At 44.5% G+C, this 23,429-nt stretch overlaps 1 protein-coding gene across 5 annotated transcripts in view; it reads left to right on the top strand.

Annotated features, from left to right (window-relative positions):
- The window catches only part of GUF1 (GUF1 homolog, GTPase), a 179,109-nt gene that overhangs the window by 132,927 nt on the left and 22,753 nt on the right, over positions 1–23,429 (top strand). For all 5 annotated transcript variants that reach the window (XM_029588451.1, XM_029588481.1, XM_029588460.1 and 2 more), the window contains 2 exons: positions 2,929–3,072; positions 20,804–20,937. In XM_029588451.1, coding sequence (XP_029444311.1) covers positions 2,929–3,072; positions 20,804–20,937 — 278 coding nt within the window. The remainder of the gene's footprint in view (positions 1–2,928; positions 3,073–20,803; positions 20,938–23,429) is intronic.

Genomic DNA, 23,429 nt, shown 5'->3' on the forward strand with positions numbered 1-23,429 from the left:
TAGTTAGCAGCTGGCACAGGGGGGAAGGAGGTATATGTTGAAGAGAGTGGGGGACAAGGAGGATCCCTGGGGAATTGAAGCGGGGGGACTCTTTATTGTTGATTCTGACTTTGTAACCTCTAGTACTGAGGAAAGATTTGAACCATGTAAAGGCAGTTCCTGTTATTCCGATGTCCGATAGTCGGTTGAGGAGGATGGGGAGTGGTTTTTGGTATCGAAATTAGAACTAACAAAGAGCTTTTTATGTTTATAATTGTGCTTAATAAACTTAACGAGATAGCTAGATAGAAGTCTGGGCTTATAGCCAGCTATGCATAATTAGGTTATGTAAGTAGATATATAAGTGTAAGCAAGTGGAAACACTAAGGGGTAGATTTTATAAATGTACGCACGGGCGTACTTTTGTTCGTGCACCAGGCGCGAACAAAAGTACGCTGGATTTTATAAGATACGCGCGTAGCCTATAAAATCCGGGGTCGGGGCGTGCAAGGGGATGCACATTTGTGCAACCTGCGCGCCGAGCCCAGCAAGCGCTGCCTGTTCCCTCCGAGGCCGCTCCAAAATCGGAGCGGCCTCAGAGGGAACTTTCCTTCCGCCTCCCCTCACCTTCCCCTCCCTTCCCCTACCTAACCCAACCCCCCCCCCCCCCCCGGCCCTATCTAACCCCCCCCACCTTTGTTGGCAGATTTACGCCTGTGGAAAGCAGGCGTAGCTGGCGCGCCATCTCCCGACCCGGGGGCTGGTCCGGAGGCCTCGACCACGCCCCCGGGCCCACCCCCGAAACGCCGCGTCACTCGCGGCCCGCCCCCGAAACACCACGTCACTCGCGGCACGCCCCCCCAACACGCCCCTCCATGCAAGCCCCGGGACTTGCGCGCGCCCCGGGGCTTGCGCGCGCCGCCAAGCCTATGCAAAATAGGCTTGGCGCGCGCGGGGGGGGTTTGGGGTAGGTTTTCGGGGGGTACGCACGTATCGTACGCACATACCCCTTTGAAAATCTAACCCTAAGTCAGCAAAGATAAACATGCCTCTGTATAAGCAAATGTAAACATTCTCTTTATAAATTTAAACATACAAACAAAGGGTATAAATACATGATAAATTATATGTCCAGGGCTGCTATCTTATCTCTGAAACATTAGGGCATAGCAGTCCGGGACTTGGCATTAACCTATATGGGTGAGTTTAACCATTTATTTTCTTTTTTCTGTATCCATCTTAGAAAAGACTTGATCAGTTTACTCATATATAATAAATATGCATGTTCTTTTACTGAATAATCTTTTGTCTGATTACTGGATTGCTCTGTCTTTATAAATAAATATTGCTCTCACAATAATACATTTACTCTTAGGAACAATTATGTGTTACACTTATATGACATAGGGTCCTGGAGAGAGAGAGAGAGAGAGTGACCTATAAAGGTACTCCTTATTAATGATTCTCTCATCCAGTACTACCTGACAGAGTATGAACCCAAAATAATTGGCACCCCAGATGGGACAGCTCGATTATCAGACAAATTAAAAACTTTAGGAGCTCTTTTCTTTAAAAAAAACAAAAACCTAGATACATAAAAAGGGTAAGTTTAAGCTACACAATCGCTCAATTATTTAGGGGTTGGCCAGCATTCCAGATAGAACCTACTGCGCAGGGCTATTCAGTTATAGGAAATGGAGAGAATATTACTTTTAGAATTCAACAAGGGGATGGGGGTCCAGGCAAATTGTATTTAACTATTGAAGTACATACCCTTGATACCATTCCGCAGCCCCCATCCAATTACCAGTACCTACTTGGAGGATAGTTGATGTAGCAATAAATAGGCATGATTCAATAATTATTACTGCCACAGCACTGTCTGTATCAAACTGGATAGGAGGAAATTTAGATTTTCCTGCCTCTATCAATAGGCATAGACTAGTTGCCAGGGAACCCTGGACACTGGGGGATTCCTTTCCAGAAGGATATTCCCCAGCCATGACAGTAGAAGTAGCTAATTTGAATGCTAACCAATGAAGAATTGAAATTGCATTAATGAGAAGTATTATAGGAGATGTGATGAGGGCTGCTCCTATAGCCGAAATAAGACCCACTACAAGAGCAGCTGTCATAGCTACATTACCAATAACTTAGATAAGGGTTGTGACTGGATCAACACCCACTGATATTAGGGATATTTCGATATGACTAGGTAGTAAGATTGCTGGAATTGAAGGAATAGGGAGCATAAACAATCCATATATCAGAGAATAGTCAATGCACTGTTCCCTGTACGTACCAGGATCAGTCCAGACTGCTGGGTTATGCCTCCCGTCCAGCAGATGGAGTCAGAGAAAAGCTGAAAGGCACCCCCTAGATATACCAGTGTGCCACCTGCGATCCCTCAGTATTTTCTCTGACTCCAGCAGATTGAGAGGCATAACCTGCGGTCCTGATCCTTCTACATTTGCTACTTGGTTCTCCAGGTTTTGTTTTATATATTATCCCTGACTAGATCAAATAGTTTATCTTTTCAAGTAATATAAAATAAAACAAGAGGCAGGAAGTTTAGGACACGTTAGGTTCTGGTGTTTTAAATTGGTTTTCACACGCAGCGAGAAGGCAGGTTTGTGGCAGGCTCATAACATAGGGCTTCCCAGACCTGTCCTGAAGACCCCACAGTCAGGCTGGTTATTGGGATATCCACAATGACTATGCATGAGATAAATTTGCAAACATTGGATGTTTATTATGTGCAAATTTATCTCATGTATAATCATTGTGGAAATTCTGATAACTCGACAGGCTGTGGGATCACCAGAACAGAACTGGAAAACCCTGCTGTAATAGAATTAAAGGACAGCACCTAACAAGATACATGGGGCCCATTGTATCTGACCTGTGCTCAAGGTTTGTTTAACTGCATGGATGACTTTTGTTTTGCAGGAATATGGTAGAGAAGAGGTTACCATTGTCAACCCTGCTGAGTTCCCCGATAAATCACAGGTGTCACAGTACTTGGAACCAATGGTTTTAGGTACGCTCCTAACACCTGCAGAACATATTGGAAAGATAATGACTTTATGCCAGGTTTGTGTACATTATGCTTTCAGAAAGTGGAACTATCATGTAGTCATTTTTTCGAAAGGGGTGTAGGGGATTTTTTTTTCTAAGTTTAAAAAAATAAATTTTTTGTGTTATGTAGCAGGTTTTGGTTTTTGTTTCTGCTGGCTTTGGCATACTGCAGCATAATTTTACTCTGGCCCTTTTGTGCAGCATTGTACTTACTAGAGAGAACCCATAAAGTTCCATATGTTTAAAATTAGTAGGAAATGTCACGCACAATACTGTTCATCACAAGTTTGAATCAAGTTTTATGTGAATACTGAACTGTCTTTAGTGATCTTAGAAAACTGGTTCAAAACAGTTTTCAAGCATACTTGTTAGGGAACTTAAATGAGTGCTTTGTGTTAGATTTTGCTGGAATGATCTTGAAAATTATTTTTAAAAACTTGTTAATTTTAACTTTTATTTTTTCTTTTTTACCCAATTAAGGGATCAATTTAGCAAGGAATATTTCCCTTTCTGTACCTATGGAAGGATCTTCATCTTTTTCCTGGAAAATATATAAACATCATGCTTAAGTTTCAGCTGACAAAAAAAAATAAAAAAACTGGAGGAATTCTTTTTATTGACAAATTACCAAATACTTTTCTCACAAATGCAAATGCCTCATGGTTTAACTTTTCTAAATTTGGCTGTGTTCAAGTTCACGGTCTTTCCAGTATTGTTTATATAAAAACATGGGAATTGAGGGCAGGTGAAGACTTGCCTGTGCACCTTGCCTTAACATTTTCATCCCTATTGCTATTTTGCAACCCCTTCTTCATCTCTAACTTTAGTCTCTTTTCCATTGATAAGAATCCATTTGAATTTTGATACCGTTTTGCCCTGCCACCTCAGATGGAACTTTTTCTGTGGATTCACCATCTTTTTGGTGAAGAAATATGTCCATACATTACTCCTCAGTGTATGGTCCTCCAGCTTTATCTCATCACCCTTTGTCCTAGAACCTCCTACTCACCAAAAAATCACTTACTTGTTATGCAGCATTTATGCTTTAAGATACCAAAATGTCTTTATTACATTCCCCTCTCCCTCACTACATTCTGGATGTATAATTATTACATTTCACCTAATAGACTTTAAGGTGACATCCCTTCTCCATTTTGGGAGCCCTCATCTGGATTGTCACTATTCTATGTTCCTCTTGCGAAAGCAGTCTTCAGCAATTGATACAATACTTTAAATTAGGTCTGTCCAGTGGTTTGTATCAGCATCTCCATTTTAGTGGTTTTCAGTACTCCTGTGGCAAAGCAGTATAGAGCGGGTTCAATCCATCTGTATGTCTGGAGGTAAAATAACCTTTGGTAGACGTCACCGATTGGGTCCAAACATGGTGGCAGGGAGCAAGGCCTCACATACATATTGAAAATCCAACAAGGTCTATTTAAATAGAGTCATAATTGGAAAGTGCTAGAGAACCCATCCTTTCCTTTTCTTCCAGCTAGACCAATCCACTTGCATGGGTTTTGCCCACTGACTAGCAGATGGGGACAGAGATTAACAAGTTTCCTAATGTTACCTTACATAGGCTCCCGTGCTGACCTCAGTCTTAAGCCTGGTTAGACTGATGGAATTCTTGGCTTGGATAGGCAGCTTCTGAGGTGAAAGCATTGTGCTCCCTCCCTCCTCCTTTCTTGAAAAAGAAAATCTGATCCATCTCCAACTGATAGCAGTTGGAGATGGATCAGATTTCAATCTGACATCAACCCTAGTACATATACCCCAGCAGGAAGTGCAGCTCTCCAGTATTTTCCGTCTCCATAGCAGTTAGGGCTCTATGCATGCTCACACAGCGTTAGAGTAATTTTACCAAAGAAATCTTACCTCTACAGACGAACCCCGCTCTCCTGCGGTGACACCCATTGGGTCCCTCCCCCAGTTGAAAATTCCCGAGATGATTTCCACGATCCCTCGGAGGTAAGCCTCGGACCAGTGGCCGACCCTCGGCGGGGACCTAGCCCCCGACATTGGGTGAGGCTGAGAGGCAGCGGGTGTAACCTCGAGCGCGGCGGTGAAGGTAGTTTCCCTCTCCCCCTGCAGCTGGAGACTGTCCGGATCGAGACCGGGAAGCGCTGAGACAAGGTAAGGTAGAAATCTATTTAAAAGTCTCCGAAGCTCGAGGAGACGCACAGGTCGCCAGCCGGAACCAGTGCCACTGGGTTGATCTGCCCTAGCAGGGCTAGATCCCGGTCAGATCCGAGGGTCCTCCCATGTGGAGACACTCCGAAGTGGTCGCTATATTGTCCGCGTGGTCGCCGTCACCATCTTGCTCTGTTCGCCACCCTGTCCGCCGTTCTGATCCGTGTGCACAGAGACGAGCCGTGCGCACAAATACCTTGTGTGCACAACGTCACATGCCCAAGTACCGGGCGCACAAGCGAGGCATATAGCCACGCGCTTACTGTGCCAGGCGCATAACTTTGATCTGTGCGCACAACAGCGCACACATCTACCTGAGCGCACAGCCAACCTACGTGCACAACTGTATTTTACGCGCACAACCCATGGCACCACCGGAAAAGAAACTCAAGGCTCAGGGCCTTTGCCCAGCATGCCACATTAGAGCCGCACGGCATGAGGAGGCCACTGCCCTGTGTATACAGTGCGAAGAGGCCCTAGGGGATCCAACTCATGGCCCTCCCCAGCCGGTACCGGGCTCTAGCCTCTCGAGCAGTACTCCGGACCTAGCATTGCACAGCGGGACCCCCCCCTCAAACGGGGCTCCCCAGGGATACGGCGCCCCTTAGTCTAGACCCAGCATCTATCTCCTGGTTGGAATTCTTCAAAGGTCTGCATACCTACGTCCACATGCAACCGGGGCCTCCTATTATATGGCCACAGGCTCCACCAGAGGACCTCAACATACCGGGACCCTCTATGCCCAGGGAAGTGATCCCACCACCCAGAAGCCCCACCTTCGGGAACATGGACAACTCAGATGAGGATTCAGGACCCCTGGAGGAAGGGGAACTCCCTCCGGGGACAGAGCCCCACCGAACCATGAGATGCTTCTTCACAAAGGACGAGCTTCCAGACCTGGTCACACGCAGCTTAAAAGAGCTTGCTATCCCGGGCACAAGTGCCTCGGGGGAACCTAAGACGAACCCACTATTAGAGGGACTCCGTCAGACCTCCCACCATTTCCCACTATTGCAAGCCATCCAGCAACTAATTGACCTGGAATGGGATGCCCCAGAAACTACATTCAAAGGGGGCCGGGCTCTGGCAGCCATGTACCCTCTGGACCCAGCCGCCAAAGATCTCCTGGCATGTCCGAAAGTGGATGCCATGTTCTGCATGGTTTCGAAGCGCACTACTATCCTGGTGGAGGGAGGAGCAGCACTCAAGGATGCTCAAGACAGACGTCTGGAATCTATCCTCAAACAGTCCTTTGACGTCTCCACTATGTCTTTACAGCTCGCGGCCTGCTGCGCCGTGGTGACATGTGCCTGCCTAGCACAGACCAGGAACAACACTCCTGGGGAGGCCCTGGAACCAGCTGTATCATTCCTCGCGGACGCCGCTTCTGATCTAGTACGCACAGCAGCTAGAGGAGTGTCATCCGCCATGGCAGCCAGAAGACAAATCTGGCTCCGAAACTGGTCGGCCGACGCATCCTCCAAAACGAGACTCACAAGGATGCCTTTCAAGGGAACACTCCTGTTCGGCAGCGAACTAGAGAAACTGGCCAACAAATGGGGTGAGTCCCCACTGCCGCGGCTACTGGAGGACAGGAATAAGAGAAACCAGCGATCCTTCCCTCGAACCTCCAGGGGCAGAGGATCACAGCGCTTCAACCCATATAGAAGCACATATCAAGCGGCCCGCCCTGCAGGCCGGAGCCAGTCTTTTCAGAACAAGCACAACAAAAGGGGAGCCAGCTCGGGCTCAGGCCCCAGCCACACCACACAATGAAAATCAGCCGACCCGTTTAAAGGAAAAAGCCATAGGGGGCAGACTTGCCCTATTCTACCAAAGATGGGTCGAGATAACTTCGGACAAGTGGGTCCTATCCATCATTCGAGAGGGATATTACCTGGATTTCCACCACCTCCCTCTAAGGTTCGTTCACAGACTCCGAGACAAAGCGGTCAGAGTAATGTCGGACAACGTCACAACAGTGGCCTACATCAACCATCAGGGAGGAACCAGAAGCCAACAGGTGTCTCTGGAAATAGAACTCCTAATGTCATGGGCGAAAATGAATCTTCAAGAGATCTCGGCCATCCACATCGCTGGGAAAGACAACGTTTCTGCGGACTACCTCAGCAGAGAAAGTCTAGATCCAGGAGAATGGAGGCTGTCGACCACAGCATTCCAATTGATAGTGAACCGTTGGGGAACACTAACCATGGACCTCCTGGCAAACCAGTCCAACGCCCATGTACCCAGTTTCTTCAGCTGCAGGCAGGAACCCCAGTCCCAGGGAATCGATACCCTGGTACAGACCTGGCCACAGGAGATTCTGTTATACGCCTTCCCTCCATGGCCCCCATTGGGCGCAATCATCCACAAGATAGAACACCACAGGGGACCAGTACTTCTAGTGGCCCCGGACTGGCCAAGAAGACCGTGGTACACAAACATGCAAAGACTGCTGACAGGGAGCCCCCTGCCACTACCTCCACACAGAGACCTGGTCCAACAGGGACCAATCCTCCACGAGGATCCAGCTCGATTCTCTCTTATGGTCTGGCCATTGAGAGGGCTCGCCTAAGGAAGAGCGGATACTCTGGGGCAGTAATTGACACCCTACTCCGAACATGCAAGTTCTCCACATCCCTAAAATACATAAGGATTTGGAGAGTATTCGAAGCCTGGTGCGAGGACCGCGACATCATACCACACTCAGTCAAAATTCCTGCAATTTTGGAATTCCTGCAAAATGGCCTACAGAAGGGATTGTCTCTCCACTCCATCAAGGTACAGGTGGCCGCATTGTCATGCTACGGAACCAAGAGCGGCAGCATAGCCTCTCACCTGGATGTCTCCCGCTTTCTGAAAGGAGTCAAGCAGATCGACCACTCCTGAAGTGGCTGGTGTCTCTTTGGAACCTCAACCTGGTCCTAGATTTCCTAGCAGGAACCTCCTTCATACCTCTCCGCGGCCTGTCTCTCCGACTATTAACATTGAAGACAGCCTTCCTGCTGGCAGTCTGTTCGGCCCGTCGTATATCCGAACTAAAAGCACTGTCCTGCCGAGAGCAGTTCCTCAGACTCACCCCGGGAACGCACAGTTACGCACAGTTCCGTCGTTCCTCCCCAAAGTGGTGTCTCACTTCCATCTCAACCAAACCATCTCGCTACCATCGCCAGATGAGCATAAGAATTCGGAAGAGGCTCGAAGTCTACGCCATCTCAACGTCGGCAGGCTCCTAGTCCGATACCTGGAAAGGTCAGAATCCGTACGAAAGACGGACCATCTATTCGTCCTTCACAGCGGGAAGAAGCAAGGGGAAGCGGCCTCGCGAGCAACCATAGCCTGCTGGATCAAAGAAGTCATCAAGGCGGCCTACGTAGAAGCAGGCAAGCCACCACCTTTACAAGTCAAGGCCCATTCTACTAAAGCCCAGGCAGTGTCCTGGGCGGAAACCAAGATGCTGTCACCTGCCGAGATCTGCAGGGCGGCAATATGGTCCTTCATCCACACCTTCTCCAGGTTTTAACGCCTGGATGTTCAGGCTCGGGAGGACACAGCATTTGCAAGGGCAGTACTTAAATGGGTCACGGGCAACCGCCCACCCGGTTCGGGAGTAGCTTTTATACATTCCATTGGTCCTGAGTCCATCTGCTACACGCTAGAAAATGGAGAAATTACTTACCTGATAATTTCATTTTCCTTAGTGTAGCCAGATGGGACTCAGCATCCCACCTAAGGCTGCCGTTACTCATGGACTTCTCGGGGGATTCACGGGTAAGCCATGCTTTCCTTCAGCTAGGACACCCATCCTACCGGGTGTCGACATTTCTCGGTTGAGGGCACTGGCGGTCTCCAGCTATAACCAATTCAACCAGTTCAAATTTATTAAGTTAACCAGGTTATAAAGTTATTCAAGTTATTCAGTCATACATATATATCCACAATGTTTTTCGAGGAGAATACTGAAGAGCTGCACTTCCTGCAGGGGTTTATGTACTAGGGCTGACATCAGATTGAAATCTGATCAGTCTCCAACTGCTATCAGGAGTACACTATACCCATTGGTCCTGAATCCATCTGTCTACACTAAGGAAAACAAAATTATCAGGTAAGTAAGTTCTCCATTAGGTTTCTTTTTTTTTAATTTTTAAAATTTTTATTTAACCAGAGTGAAAACAATACCGCAAAGCCGAAAAGTAAACATGATAAGCTGAAATACAAACACAAGAATCACATGAACAATTCAGCCACTGACCTGAATATACTGAAGAATATGATTGATCAGATACACAATATTAGGAAGGAAAAATACCCAGACGCCTCTGCTGTACTGTGGCCTGTCAGAGGTGAATGAACTCTGAGTGCCTTTCTGAGCATGACTTGCAGAATATCCCTGAGATCGACCTACTGGCAGGCTCTGCAAAGCCTATAATTACAGGCCAGGAAGGCATCAATGACAATGTTTGCACCACAATACAGGGAAGCTGGGTCCAGGATGCAAGCTTTTGTCTTACAAATGCATATCTCAACGGACAGAAACCAGGTGGAAAGAAGATCCTTTGAGGTTACAGTTTTAATTAAATCCTGGTGCCAAGAAACGGAATTCAGGCCTAACTCCTATTGAAGCCACAGACTTGCGATTTGTTTACACAACAAAGAATATCAAGAGAAGAACAGAAGAACACAGTGCATCAAAGCCAGGGTGATAAAGGAACTTTTATGGTGGAAGGGTGGTTGCAGGAAAGACAAGTAAATAATATGATTTTTACAAATGAATGAAGGGTGGCCTCACAAGCATTTCCTATACATGATAGATTGTCATGACAACAGCATAATGTATCTTTGTAAAGAAGTCTTTGGGCAGTCACGTCATTCATTCTGGAAACTTCGGTAGTGCTGTATTTTGATTATATAAGTCAGGGCATGTCATATATTCATTGAGATGTTAGTTATTACAGATAGAGGGCATATAGCAACTCCCAGGAACACTTGTCTTTGACTCTTCTTTAAAAAGCCAAAATAAATTAAATTTTAAACCTCTTGCTGAGTTGAAGTGTTCTTGTTGCCCTGGCTTTGAGTCCAGAAATTATTGACAATACCTGGGCAAGAAAACCATAAAGAAATCCCCCTTACCAAAAAAAAACCAAGAATAGGAAATGAAAGAGAAATAGAAAACACTCTTTTTCCTCCTAACAAGACAAGTCATCAAGATAGGCCATCATAAGCTCAGATCCAATTTTAATCCCTACTTTTTTTTTCAAATTGCTGCTTCTCTGGTCTATAAAACCTTTCCTAAATCCTCTACAGTTTCAAGTGGTTACCTAGGCTCTCATTCTCACTTCTATTTAAAGGCCTTGCAGCTTTAAAACAAATTCCGCAGCCCGTCTCATCACAGTTCACTCTCTTCATGACCACATTACCCCTGCTTTGTATCAGCTCCATTAGCTCCCCATTCATTGGAGGATTCAATTTAAAATTCTTCCTCTGGTTTTCAAATCTATCTATGGTTTAATTCCACACTGTCTCCCTGAGTTAGCATCTTACTATCCTGCTTGTACCTTACAGGCCTCTACTAAACATATATTGGTAACACCATCTCACAAAGCCATTCATCTACAAGCCTCCTAGGATCATATGTTCCAGTTTGTGGGTCCTTCCTTCTGGAACAAGCTTCCAAAAAATACCTAAGACAAGAAAGCGATTATATGCTTTCTCTTCACTTGTGCCATTAATCTAAAGACAAAATGTGACGCCTTGGACTCAAGCCAGGTGTCCTTTGCTGACTGGGACCATCTTGTCTTCACCTTAGGTTGTCAGACTTATACTGTGTAGACATATAAATTTATTAGTTTTATCTGTTTCATTAGCATCTGTTTGGTTTTATTGAACTGCTTCCACTGTTTATTTTCTGTTTCATTAGCATCTGTTTGGTTTTATTGAACTGCTTCCACTGTTTATTTTCAGTTGTTACCCGCTGAGCTTTGTAGATCAGTGGGCTAGAAATTTTTAAAATAAATCTCAAGATATAAAATACAATATAAAAAAGAAAGGGAAAAACAAGTTCAAGGTAAAAATGCATCCCTAATTAACCCTCTTAGGAATCCTCTTCTAGTCGGCAGAGAGAGCACAGAACTGAAGGCATTGATGCTTTGGTTGACTCTTGGCCTTGGGATGTTCTACTATACATCTTTCCTCCATGGCCTCTAGGATGCACGGTATTGCAATGGATAGAGAAACATCTGGGCAATGTAATTTTGGTGGTGACGGAGTGGCCAAGTCGGCCTTGGTTCACGGATCTCGTCAAATTGGCCGTGGACGGACTACTGCACTTCGGCCATCCAGCGGATCTTTGTCAGCACCCAATATTTTCAGATCAGGTAGCACACTTTTGTCTAGCAGTCTGGCTTTAGAGAGGTGACTTTAGAGATTCAGGGGGTATCCCAAAGCAGTTATTGCTACTCTGTTACAGGCTAAGCGAAAGTCCACGTCTGTCATTTGTATGGGTCTGGAAAGTTTTTGAGACCTGGTGTATTGCTATCAGGGTACAAGCTTTCAAAACTATGGTGTCTCTTATTTTGTCCTTTCTTCAGGAGGGCTTGGTGAAAGCTCTGGCCTCTAACTCTGTTAAGGTCCAGGTGGCGGCTCTAGGTTGTCTCCGAGATAAGGTAGAGGAGTTTCCTCTGTCCACACATCTGGATGGTCATGTGTTTTATCCGGGGGGAGGCAAAGAATTTGCGTCCACTGGTAAGGAGAGTTTGTCCCTCCTAGAATCTTAATCTTGTGCTCAGGTTTGTGTGAGGCTCCCTTCGAGCTGCTAAGGAAAGCAACTCTTAAGGATTTGACTCTTAAGGTAATTTTCCTCATGATTATATGTTCAGCTAGAAGAATTTCGGAGCTACAGGCTTTGTCTTGCCGGGATCCTTTCCTGCAGATCTCAGACTCGTGGGTTTCGTTGCATACGGTTCCTTCTTTTTTGCCTAAGCTGGTCTCAGCGTTTCATATGAATCAAACAGTGGAGCTTCTAGACTTTCCTGAGTTGGACTCCTCTATACCTCATGTAAAGGAGCTTAGGGTCTTGGATGTCCAGAGAGCCTTGTTGAGGTATCTGAAGGTGACTAATGACTTTAGAAGGTCGGATCACCTGTTTGTTTTGTGGAATGAAATGAAAAGAGGTTGTCAAGCCTCTAAGGGCACGATTGCACATTGGCTTAAGGAGGCCATTGATTTGACATATATAGCTAAGGATTGACCGGTTCCTGAAGATTTCAGAGCCCTTTCGATGTGGTCTCAGGCAGCCTCGTGGGCGGAGGCTTAGCAGGTTTCTCTGCAGGAGATTTGCAGGGCAGCAATGTGAAAGTCGCACACTTTCGCAAGGTACTATCTGTTGGATGTTGGGGATCCAGCTTCCAAAACCTTTGGTGAAGAGTGTTTTGCAAGCAGTCCCACCCTAGTTAGCGAGCTTAGATACATCCTAGGAGTCTGGACTGATCTGGGTACACAGAGAGAAAGGAAAATTGGTTCTTACCTGCTAATTTTCATTCCTGTAGTACCACAGATCAGTCCAGAACCCACCCAATCTGTTAAGGAGGAGAATCATTCTTTTTCTTGGCGTGGAATGCAGACTTGCTTGTTGGGTTCATGCTATTGTGTTTTTATGTTGGACTTCTAGAAAAGTCACCATTCTCTAGTTCTTGGGAAAAGTTAAGAATTTGTTAACAATCAAGTGGTTTACATTTGGTATACAGTTTTTTGTTTTGTTTTTTGCTTGGGTATAGGTCAATACTGAGGGAGTGCAGGTGACTCACAGGATTATGTAGCAGTGTCAGTAAACCTTTCTCTGTCTCCATCTGCTGGCAAGGATGCAAAACCCAGAAATCTAGACCGATCTATGTTACTACAGGAACGAATATTAGCAGGTAAGAGCCAATTTTCCTTTCCCGCTGGCAGTAATGAGCCAGCAGTTATTTTAAACATATTGCATGAGGTGGCTGAGCCAGGCCCTTTACAGGCACAGATTTAGATCTGTGGTGGAGGAGTCTATGGCTTTTTCCTCTGGAGCCATGTTAGTGTCTGGGCTTAAAACAACAGATCTCTCCTCAGTGATATTAGTTTCCTCTGTATTTTAATGGAGTTTTTGAAATGTCTGCACTAGGCTTTTGTATGTGGCAGAGTGCAGCCTCCGTCCATTCCCCAGGGTTGGCCGCATTTCAGGAGGGTAATCTTGAGAGTTCAGGCAATAAAAGGATAAGAAAGGAGGACAAGGAAGAGATTAAGGATGCAAAGTCCTTTCATTCTGGTGGCTCTCCCTTGGACCTTAACGGGTTAAGAGAGAGAGTGCTATTGAGGGAGAATTGGAGGAAGGGGAGCTGTATTCCCTTTATGTGGAATACAGCTCAGCCATGGTCAAGTTATTTCACAAGGAGGAGTTGTCCGACATAATCTCTCTTTTTTTTTTTTTTTAAGTGTTGCATTTCTCTGAGGAAGATCCTGAGTACTCAGAAGATCCCATTATGGTTCATATTCAAAAGCTAGCAAGGGCCTTTCTTTTGCACAGGTCTGTCAAGGATTTAGTTGATATATAATGGGAATCCTTGGATAGTGGTCACTCCTTGGTGAAACTATATCCTTTTGTCTCCTAAAAAGCAGAAAGGTTGAAATTTCCTAAGGTGTGTGCAGTGTCAAAGAGAACTATAAATCCTGAGGAGGCTGGTATGTCTCTCAAGGATCAGAAAGTCAGAGGCAGTTCTTTAAGCAAGCCTTTGAGGTTTCTAATGTTTCTCTTCAGAGATAGCAGTGTGTAGCTGCCTTGTGTCTAGAGCTGGTTTGCATTTGTCTAAGTCAGAGCTTTCCAAACTTTTCATGTTGGTGACACACTTTTTAGACAAACATAATTTCGGGACACAGTAATTAGTCTACAAGCAAACCGGAGGTTAAAGGTTAAATGAACGAAATGTATTTCGACAATTTATGTATGTTTCCTTAAATATATACATAATAAAATGTTTCACGACACAACATATCTTGTGAAAACCTTTCGTTTATATTAAAAATATATAATATTCCAAGATTAATGTTATTGTTATAATTTATGAGTAACAATAATAAAACAAAGTTATTGTGTTATTCAATTTACCTCTTTAATGAGATATATGAGCTTGATGGGATGAACACAGCTTTTGAATATTTGGTGTTAATAAAAAAGTCCAAAGGGTCTTCTGCATAATTTTAAAAAGCTGGCCACTTTCACACTATATAATTATTTGATAGCCTTATTCAACTAATTCTATATGGCTATGAGAGTGAAATCTGGAATTTATAGGAAGGGACAGAATGTCAATATAAATCCTGCACCTCCAGTTCTGTAACTCTGTGCATCCACTGAAATTCCCCCAAACAATGGAGCTTGGATGTTTCCCTTACAGCTCATCATACTAAAAGATATTTTCAAATGCTGGTGTCACCTCACAGTAACAGCAGCACAAACACCTTCCACTGCCAGGCACATTGTGAACTAAAATAAAACCTCACAAAAAAGACACTCAAAATCTATACTGCAATCCCATTGTAACATAACAGTAATAACACCAAGGACTCAAACAACAATAACCCTATCTGTGAAAAAGCATGGGTAAATATTACACTGGGTCCTAGAATACCAATACACCACCTATTGAGGAAACAAAACAAACCCGATTGCTATAGATCCCTATGCTAGCAGAATCTGTCATCATGGTCACACACACAGAGCAGAGACAGACCCTCACCAAAAACAGAATACAAAATAAAGGAGCACAAATTAGACAAAAACTGAAATGGAAACTCCAAGAAGCCAGACTCTGTATTAACAATGGAAAAACAGAACCACCATTCCTCATAAAACAAACAAAATCAAGAAACATAAAGCATCAGTTATAATAGTAAAACCATACTAATAAAAGAATATTTTAAAACTACTGATAAATAGAATTTCTATTAATTAAAATCATATACATTTTTTACAATTTCCCAGAGGTTATCCTCTCTCACACAGACTCACATGTCCATTCTCTCTCACACATACACTGTCACATACATACACATTCATGCTCTTATACCCACCATAACCTCTCGCTCTCACAGACACTGACACGCTCTCAGGCTCTAAGACACTCTCTCCCCCTCCACACACACCCCACACACAAACTCTTACTCCCCTGGATTTTCTCATACACACTCTCTCTGGCTCCCTCACACACAAACACACACACCCAGGCAAGTTCCCAATCATTCTCACACACTAAAACTTACCCCCAGGCAGGCTCCCATTCATTTTCACACCACTCCCTCACCATCCCCCAGGCAGGTACCCATCCATTCACACACATACACCCCCAGGCAGGCACCCATTCATACACATGCACACACTAAAGGCAGACCCCCTCTCTTTCTTTTGCCAACAACCTCTGAGCCTCTCTCATTCCTCTGCTGCCACTGATGCCGCATGGCTATTGGGGAGGCGCTGATTGCTGCTATTGGCACTGAAGCCCATTCTGCTGCCTCCTCTGTGCAGGCCCTGTGGGTTTCCAGTTCCTCCATGTTGATCTCGTACATTGTGAGATCCGCATAGAGAAAGTGCTACTCTTGACATTAACAAAGATTACATGTGCCAATCAGTAAAAAGTAATTTATTTCTTTTTTTACCTTTGCTGTCTGATCTTAGTTTTCTAATTGGTTGTCCCAGGCTTTTTTGTTCCACCTCCCCTTTCTTATTTTTTTGCCAATTCATTTCATATTGTCTTTTTTTCTATTTCTTTTTTCTCCATCTATCTTCTTCCCTCAAACATACAGTCAGGTTCTCATTCTCACATGCTTTCTCTCTCTCTCTCACACACACACACAGGCTCTCACTCTCATACAATCATTCATACACAGTCTCTCTCTTGCACATGCTGTCTGACTCTCACACACCCAGGCTCTCTCTCACTCCCACATGCTGTCTTGCTCATGCACAGGCTCTCACTGTCACATGCTGTCTCTCTCTCACACACACACACACAGGCTCTCACATGCTGTCTCTGCAAACATTGAGATCCTCACTCCCACACCCAATCTCTCAACTCACACAGGCACCCAATCTCTCAACTCATCTCATACACGCACACAATCTCTCAATTCAGCTCATACAGGCACCCAATCTCTCAACTCAGCTCAGCTCATACAGGCACCCAATCTCTCAACTCAGCTAATACACGCACTCTACAGGCCCTCAGCCTCTCTCTTACCTCTGGGCCTCCTCTTCACGGGTCGCTGCAGGATCGGCTCTGCAGCGGCCCTGATCTTCTCGGGCCGATCCGATCCGCGGTGGGGGCCCTGCTACCGGGCCTCTTCTCGCCCGCTGCAACAACGCGGCTCCTCTTCTGCACGCGGCTGCTTCATCTCCTTCCTGCCCGTGCGGCTCCGGCAACATTTTTCTTCAGGGGCCGCGTGGGCAGGAAGGAGGCGGAGCACCTGCACGTTTAGACGTGCCCTTTTTCTTCGGGCCGTGGTGACGTGAACTCACCACGGCCTTACCGATCTTCCGGCTGTGCACGATTCTTCGCTGCTCAGCCGCCAGTGGGATGAGCTCTACCGGCGGCCGCATTGGCTCCCACTTGTCGGTGTGTCACGTGCACCGGGCTTGCGCGACACACCGGCACACCTCAGGCGACACACCAAAGTGTCGCGACACACACTTTGGAAAGCTCTGGACTAGAGCATCAACACTTTCTGCGATTTGCAGTTCTGGGACACCATTTTCAGTTTTGGCCACTGCCTTTTGGTCTGGCCACCGCTCCCAAGACCTTTTCCAAGATAATGGTGGTAGTTGTGGCAGAATTGAGAGAGGATGGGATCCTAGTACACCCATATTTGGATGACCTGTTGATTCGAGCCAAGTCGCTGTTAGAGAGCCACTTAGTGACCCGCAGAGTGATCTCCCTTTTGCAGGAGTTCGGCTGGATGGTTAACCTGGCCAAGAGCAGTCTTCAGCCTACTCAGTCATTGGAATGCCTTGAGGTTCTGTTCGACATGAAGCAGGGCAAGGTTTTCCTGCTGGAAGCTCGTATTCAGAAGTTGATGGCACAGCTACGTCTGTTGATGAACGCTCTGTGCCTGACCGAATGGTCCTACCTGTAGGTACTTGGTTTAATCGCAGCAACTCTGGAAGTGATACAGTGGGCGAGAGCGCATATGCATCCTCTTCAGCACTCCTTGTTGCCTTGGTGGACCCCTCAGTCTCTGGACTATTTGATTTGGCTCCACCTGCTGATGGAGGTCTCCTCCCAACTGCAAAGGTGGCTACAGCTGGATCATCTAAGGAAACGAATTTCCCTAGCACCACCAAACTGTTTAGTACTGACAACAGATGCGAACCTCCATGGTTGGGGAGCTCACTGTCAGGAGCTGACAGCACAAGGGTGCTGGGGTGCAGAAGAATCTCTCTGGAACATCAATCGTTTGGCATGTTTGCAGTTTGGCGACAGGCTGCAGGGTCGAGCGGTCTGGATAATATTGGACAATGCAACGACTGTGGCTTACATAAATCGGCAGGGAGGAACCAGTGAGAGTCTGGACCCAGGAGAATGGTCGCTCTCAAACAAGTCGTTTCAGCTGATTCTGGATCACTGGGGTCTCCCCTTTCTAGACTTGTTGGCAACTTCTTGCAATGCAAAAGTTCCACAATTCTTCAGTCGCAGGAGAGATCCAAAGTCATTGCGGATTGATACATTGGTGCAGGAGTAGCTGGAAGACAAGCTGCTATATACTTTTCCTCCATAGCCCATGTTGGGCAGAATAGTCTGGAGGATCCAGCGCCACAGAGGGATGGTGCTCTTGGTTGCTCCAGATTGGCTCAGGAGACTGTGGTATGTGGATTTATGGCAGCTCCTGGCTGAATAGCCCCTTTGACTTCCAGCGCACAGTGATCTGTTGTGGCAGGGTCCTGTTCTTCACGAAGATCCGACTTGATTTTGTCTTACGATATGACCCTTAAAAGGGCTTGCTTGCTGAAACATGGATACTCTGTGGCTGTGATTTCCACCTTGCTAAGAGCTAGGAAGTTCTTTACTTCCTTGGCCTATGTGCGGATTTGACGAGCGTTTGAGGCCTGGTGGGAGGATCAAGATGCTCTTCCTTGTTTGATCAAGATCCCGCTCATTTTGGAATTTTTGCAGGATGGCTTGAATAAAGGCTTGGCCCATAATTCCTTAAAGGTATAAATATTGGCTCTCGCCTGTTTCATAGGTCAGGTGAATGGTGGATACTTGTCGGCTCATCCTGATGTGGCCTGTTTCTTGAAAGAAGTGAAACAACTTTGTCCTCCTTTGAGGTTTCTGGTGCCCTTTTGGAGTCTTAATTTGGTATTGGATTTCTTAGCAGGCCATACGTTTAGATCAATTTGTAACCTGACTTTGCAGTTAATGACCTTGAAAACTGTGTTTCTTGTGGCAATTTGTTCTGTGCATCAGGTTTCCAAACTGCAGGCCTTGTCTTGCCACAATCCATTCCTCCAGGTGACTCCAGGGTCGGTACAACTGCATACTGTTCCTTGTTTTCTACCGAAGGTGGTCACTGATTTTCATTTGAATCAATCCATCTCCCTGCCATCTCTGGACAGAGAGAAAGATATAGAGGAGTTTCGTCTGCTGTGGCCCTTGGATGTCAAGAGACATATTGTCAGGTATCATGAAGTTACTAAGCCTTTACAGAAGACAGATTGCCTGTTTGTCCTTCACGGCGGTACTAGGCAGGGAGATCTGGCCTCGCGGGCTATCATAGCTTGCTGGATTAAGGAGGTAGTCATGGCTGCATATGTTGATCCTGGGAAGCCATTACCTAGTCAGGTCAGGACTTATTCCACTAGGACTCAGGCAGTGTCATGGGCGGAAGTGAAATTGTTGTCTCCCATCAACATTTGCTGAGCTGCGTCATGGTCCTTGTTACACGCTTTTTCCAGGTATTATTGTCTGGATGTGCAAGCCCGGGAGGATGAAGCCTTTGCACGTGCAGTTTTGACGGGACCCTGGGCAGCCTCCTGCCCTATAGGGAAGTAGCTTGGGTGTATCCCACTTGTTCTGGATTCATCTGACTGGACACTAAGAAATGAGAAATTACTACTTACCTGATAATTTCCTTTTCTTTTGGACAGTCAGATGAATCCAGCTTCCCTCCCTTGGCTACTGACTGGTTGCATTATGGTCCTCCTCCATGGCTATGTGTTACAGGGTTTACTGGTAAATGTTAGTTCAGTCCCTAGACTAGTGTTAATACGTTCTTGTCTGATCTCAGGGTGCCTGTTGGCTGAATATTGAAATGGTTCTCTATTTAATCAAGTTTTGCTAATCTGTCCAGAGTTGCTTTTGAAGAAAATACTGATAGGCTGATGTCACTGCAGGGGTATATATATACTGTGACGTCAGTTTGCTCTGTCTCCATCTGCTGATAGAGGTGCATAACCCACTTGTTTTGGATTCATCTGACCTAAAGTGAAGGAAATTATCAGGGAAGTAATAATTTCTCATTATGCATGTAAAAAAATGTATGCGCATCAACTACTGAAACAAAAGAAAATGAATGTGCATCCTTAATTTTCATGGGTCTGCATACAGTGGACAATGTCCATTTATTTTAAACAATGAAATATTTATTCACTTTGTGAGCATAAGAATTGTCTTACTAGGCAAGATCAAGGGTCAATTTAGCCCACATCTCATCTCCATCAGTGGTAAACAGTGGGTACTTAAAAGAAATATATAAGAAACAGGGTATAGATAGAATAGTCCTTCCTCTGTCATACCTCCTAGGTATGAGTTAGGGCAGTGGTTCTCAGCCCTGTCCTGGGGACCCCCCCAGGCAGTTGGGTTTTCAGGATATCCACAATGAATATGCATGAGAGAGAATTTGCATACACTGCCTCCATAACGTGCAAATTTTCTCTCATGCATATTCATTGTGGATATCCTGAAAACCCGACTGGCTGGGGGGGTCCCCAGGACAGGGTTGAGAACCACTGGGTTAGGGACACAGTGACCCCAGGATAACTTCTAGGTTTAATAGTCTGTAATTTGTTATATTCCTGACATTTGCTTAATCCTTTTTTTCCAATATAGTTAAAGGATTTGCCTCTGCAATGTTTTGTGGCAAGGAATTTCACAAGTTAAATACATTCGGTGAAGTGGAGCCTTTTATTTTTTTAAAACCTGCTACCTAATCATTTCATTGTGTGCCAGCTAGTCTTTGTATTATAAGCAGGGATGGTAACTTTCAAACGGGAAAAGGGGCGCATATTGGCATATATGCGCTGGTGCGCATCCAGGGTCGCAGCAAATAATAGTTCCCCATTTACTCTCCACAACTTCCATTATTTTATCTCGCGCTATCATATCTCCCCCCTGTCCTTTTGGCAAACTCACAGGAATTTTGTATTCATTATTCCTTCATATGGATGATGATGTACATCCCTGATGATTTTTGTTTCCCTTCCCTGTACCTTCTCTGTGTCTGCGTTTCTGCATACATGACCGTGATTTTGTTTTACTAGGATCGAAGGGCAATTCAGAAGGACATGGTTTACATTGACGATCAAAGAGTTTTGCTGAAGTATCTTTTTCCATTGAATGAAATTGTGGTTGATTTTTATGACAGCTTGAAATCCCTCTCTTCAGGGTATGCAAGGTAAATATATTGAGTGTAAAAGAATATGTATTAGAATCAGATTGCACTTGACATAATATAGATAAACCTATGTGTCTACTAAGTCTGTTTACAAAAGTGTACGGTATAACTCTTTAATCTCTCACCAGTCCAGAAAGGTTTATTGAACGAACATATATGGTGTAGTCTCTTGCCTCAGTTTTTTAAATACAGTTGTATGTAACAATTTTGGAACCTCTCCTAAAATTGTATATTTCAAGTAAACATAAGCTGACACAATAGAGAAGAGTCAGTGTCTCCCAAATAGTAAATCACATGAAAAAGGAGGGAAACAAAAAAAAAAAAACCCACCAAAATCTCAAAAGCAATTTGGTCCTGCAAAATTGTATCAAGGTGTCAGCAAGTCTGACAGTGTACCCTTCAGTGCTTGACCATCCGGTCAGTTCATTCATCCACCTTGAGAAAGAGCAAACACTGTTTTTAAGAAATCTTTTTATAATGCATATAAAAAGGTATATTTTTAGACAATCTCTGCTGCAAGAATCATTCCCAGTCATGTGATAGTTAAACATGACATCGTTCTGCCATTTTTAATGCAAAATTACAGTTTATGTGCTGATTTAAACATATTGACATCAGTCAATATTTTATAACAGCTTCCAAAAATTTCTTGTTGCCAGCTTCAAGTCTTTCTGTTCTTCCTTTTGGAATTCTTTCCCACTCTTCCAACTCTTCTAGCTGAGACATTCTTAGGTCTCCTTGCATGCACTGCCCACAGATTTTCAATAATATTCAAGTCTGGAGACTGAGAAGTCTGTTCCAAACCCTAAATCTCTTTCTTCTTTCTTTCATGGTTGATTTTGAGATATGTTTCCAATTGTTGTCTTGCTGAAATATCCAGCTTCTTTTCAGCTTCAATTTCGTCACTGACTGTGGGACATTAGCTTCTAGGATGTGTTCCAAAAAGTTTCAGGTTTATCAAGGTTTTGGTTTTCATACTTTTTAGATGATGACTTATGTGATGGTGCCATTGCAAAGATTTCCTTCTGATAACTCTCCTATGCAGAACATTTCTGTTTAAACAGTGCTGCACTGTGGACTACTACTGCAGTGTCAGCTAATTTTTCAGCAGGTAATTTGCAAATATCTCTGGGTTGTTTTTTTTTTTTGCAGATATGACCAGTTTTTAGACAGTTCTATCAGAAATTTTTCTTGATCTTCCAGATCTTGCCTTGATTTCAACAGTTCTGTGTAAATTCAATTTCTTAATATTTTTGACAGTTGATGAAGGCTGGAGTCAGTGGACACAACATTAATGATTACTTTTTTATGCAGTTAAAAACTTCCATAAAAAATTGATTTGTAAACAAATATGACTAAAGGACTCATTTGCAACAAAAGGTGCAATAATGATAACGAGGCTAACCGTGCAAAAGCATATCACAGGTAGCCTTTTATGAGCGGTTCCCTTTATTTGCAATTAATTTTTAGAGGATTCTACAGCATTTTCTGTATATGGTTGAGTTGATCTTCATAGTTTGTTTTACTTTGTACTATGCAGAGACTGTGTCCGCTTCTGTTCATGTACAATTTCACCAGAGGTACCTAAACATTTGCATACAGCTGTAAAGTACATGAAAATGGTTACATTTACCAGTTTTCTGATTATATGGCAGGGATAGCTATGTGCAGCAAGTTATGTCTTATGGAATACAGACAGCTTAATTTTGTTGCATCTCATGGAAGTGTTCCAGATCAGGTATTTAATGCCAGCTTTTGAAGCATGAAAGCAAGATGGGGCAAGCAGAACCGAGAGTACTGTTAAGGCAGGGACAGGTGGGTGCACAGTGCACATGTGGCCATGCAGTAATTACTCTGAGAAGCGCCTGGACTTCCACTGCTGACAGTGCATGATATTTGAGCAGGAAGAAGAGGACTTAAGGAGCATGACAAAAACAGGAGAGAGCCTTATTGGGGGAGGGGAAGAGATATGGTAAATAGGGATGGTACTATTTACTCCCCTGACTGACATAGAGATTGAGCTAATTTCTAACTAAGGTTGAGCCACATTCAAAGATCAGTGGAAGGATGCCGTCACCATCACTGCCTGTACATTTTCTATGGGTAGAGATTAAGTTCTCCAGTGCAGTGAGTGCATCATCTTTGATGAGCACTCAATTGCTTTGTCAAACCCTAATCACGTTACTGGGGACATTCAGACACCAAAGAGGTCTAAAAGATGAATACATTGTTTGGTTTAGTTTCTAAAATGTTATCTTTTTAGAGATGTCATTGATACACATTTGAAGTACTGGTGGAATTCAAATAAGTCACCAGAATAGGTATTTCCACAAAGTGTTAATTTATATAACACCCAGTATTCTAATCAAACTTTCCCTGCACGCTCCCAGATCAGTGCAGACTCCTGGGTTATGCATCCCTGTCAGCAGAGGGAAACAGAGAAAATTTTACTAAAACTGCTACATAATCACGTGTGCCACCTGCAGTTCCTC

Source organism: Rhinatrema bivittatum, chromosome 1 (genome assembly GCF_901001135.1).
Source record: "Rhinatrema bivittatum chromosome 1, aRhiBiv1.1, whole genome shotgun sequence".
Taxonomy (NCBI): Eukaryota; Metazoa; Chordata; class Amphibia; order Gymnophiona; family Rhinatrematidae; genus Rhinatrema; species Rhinatrema bivittatum.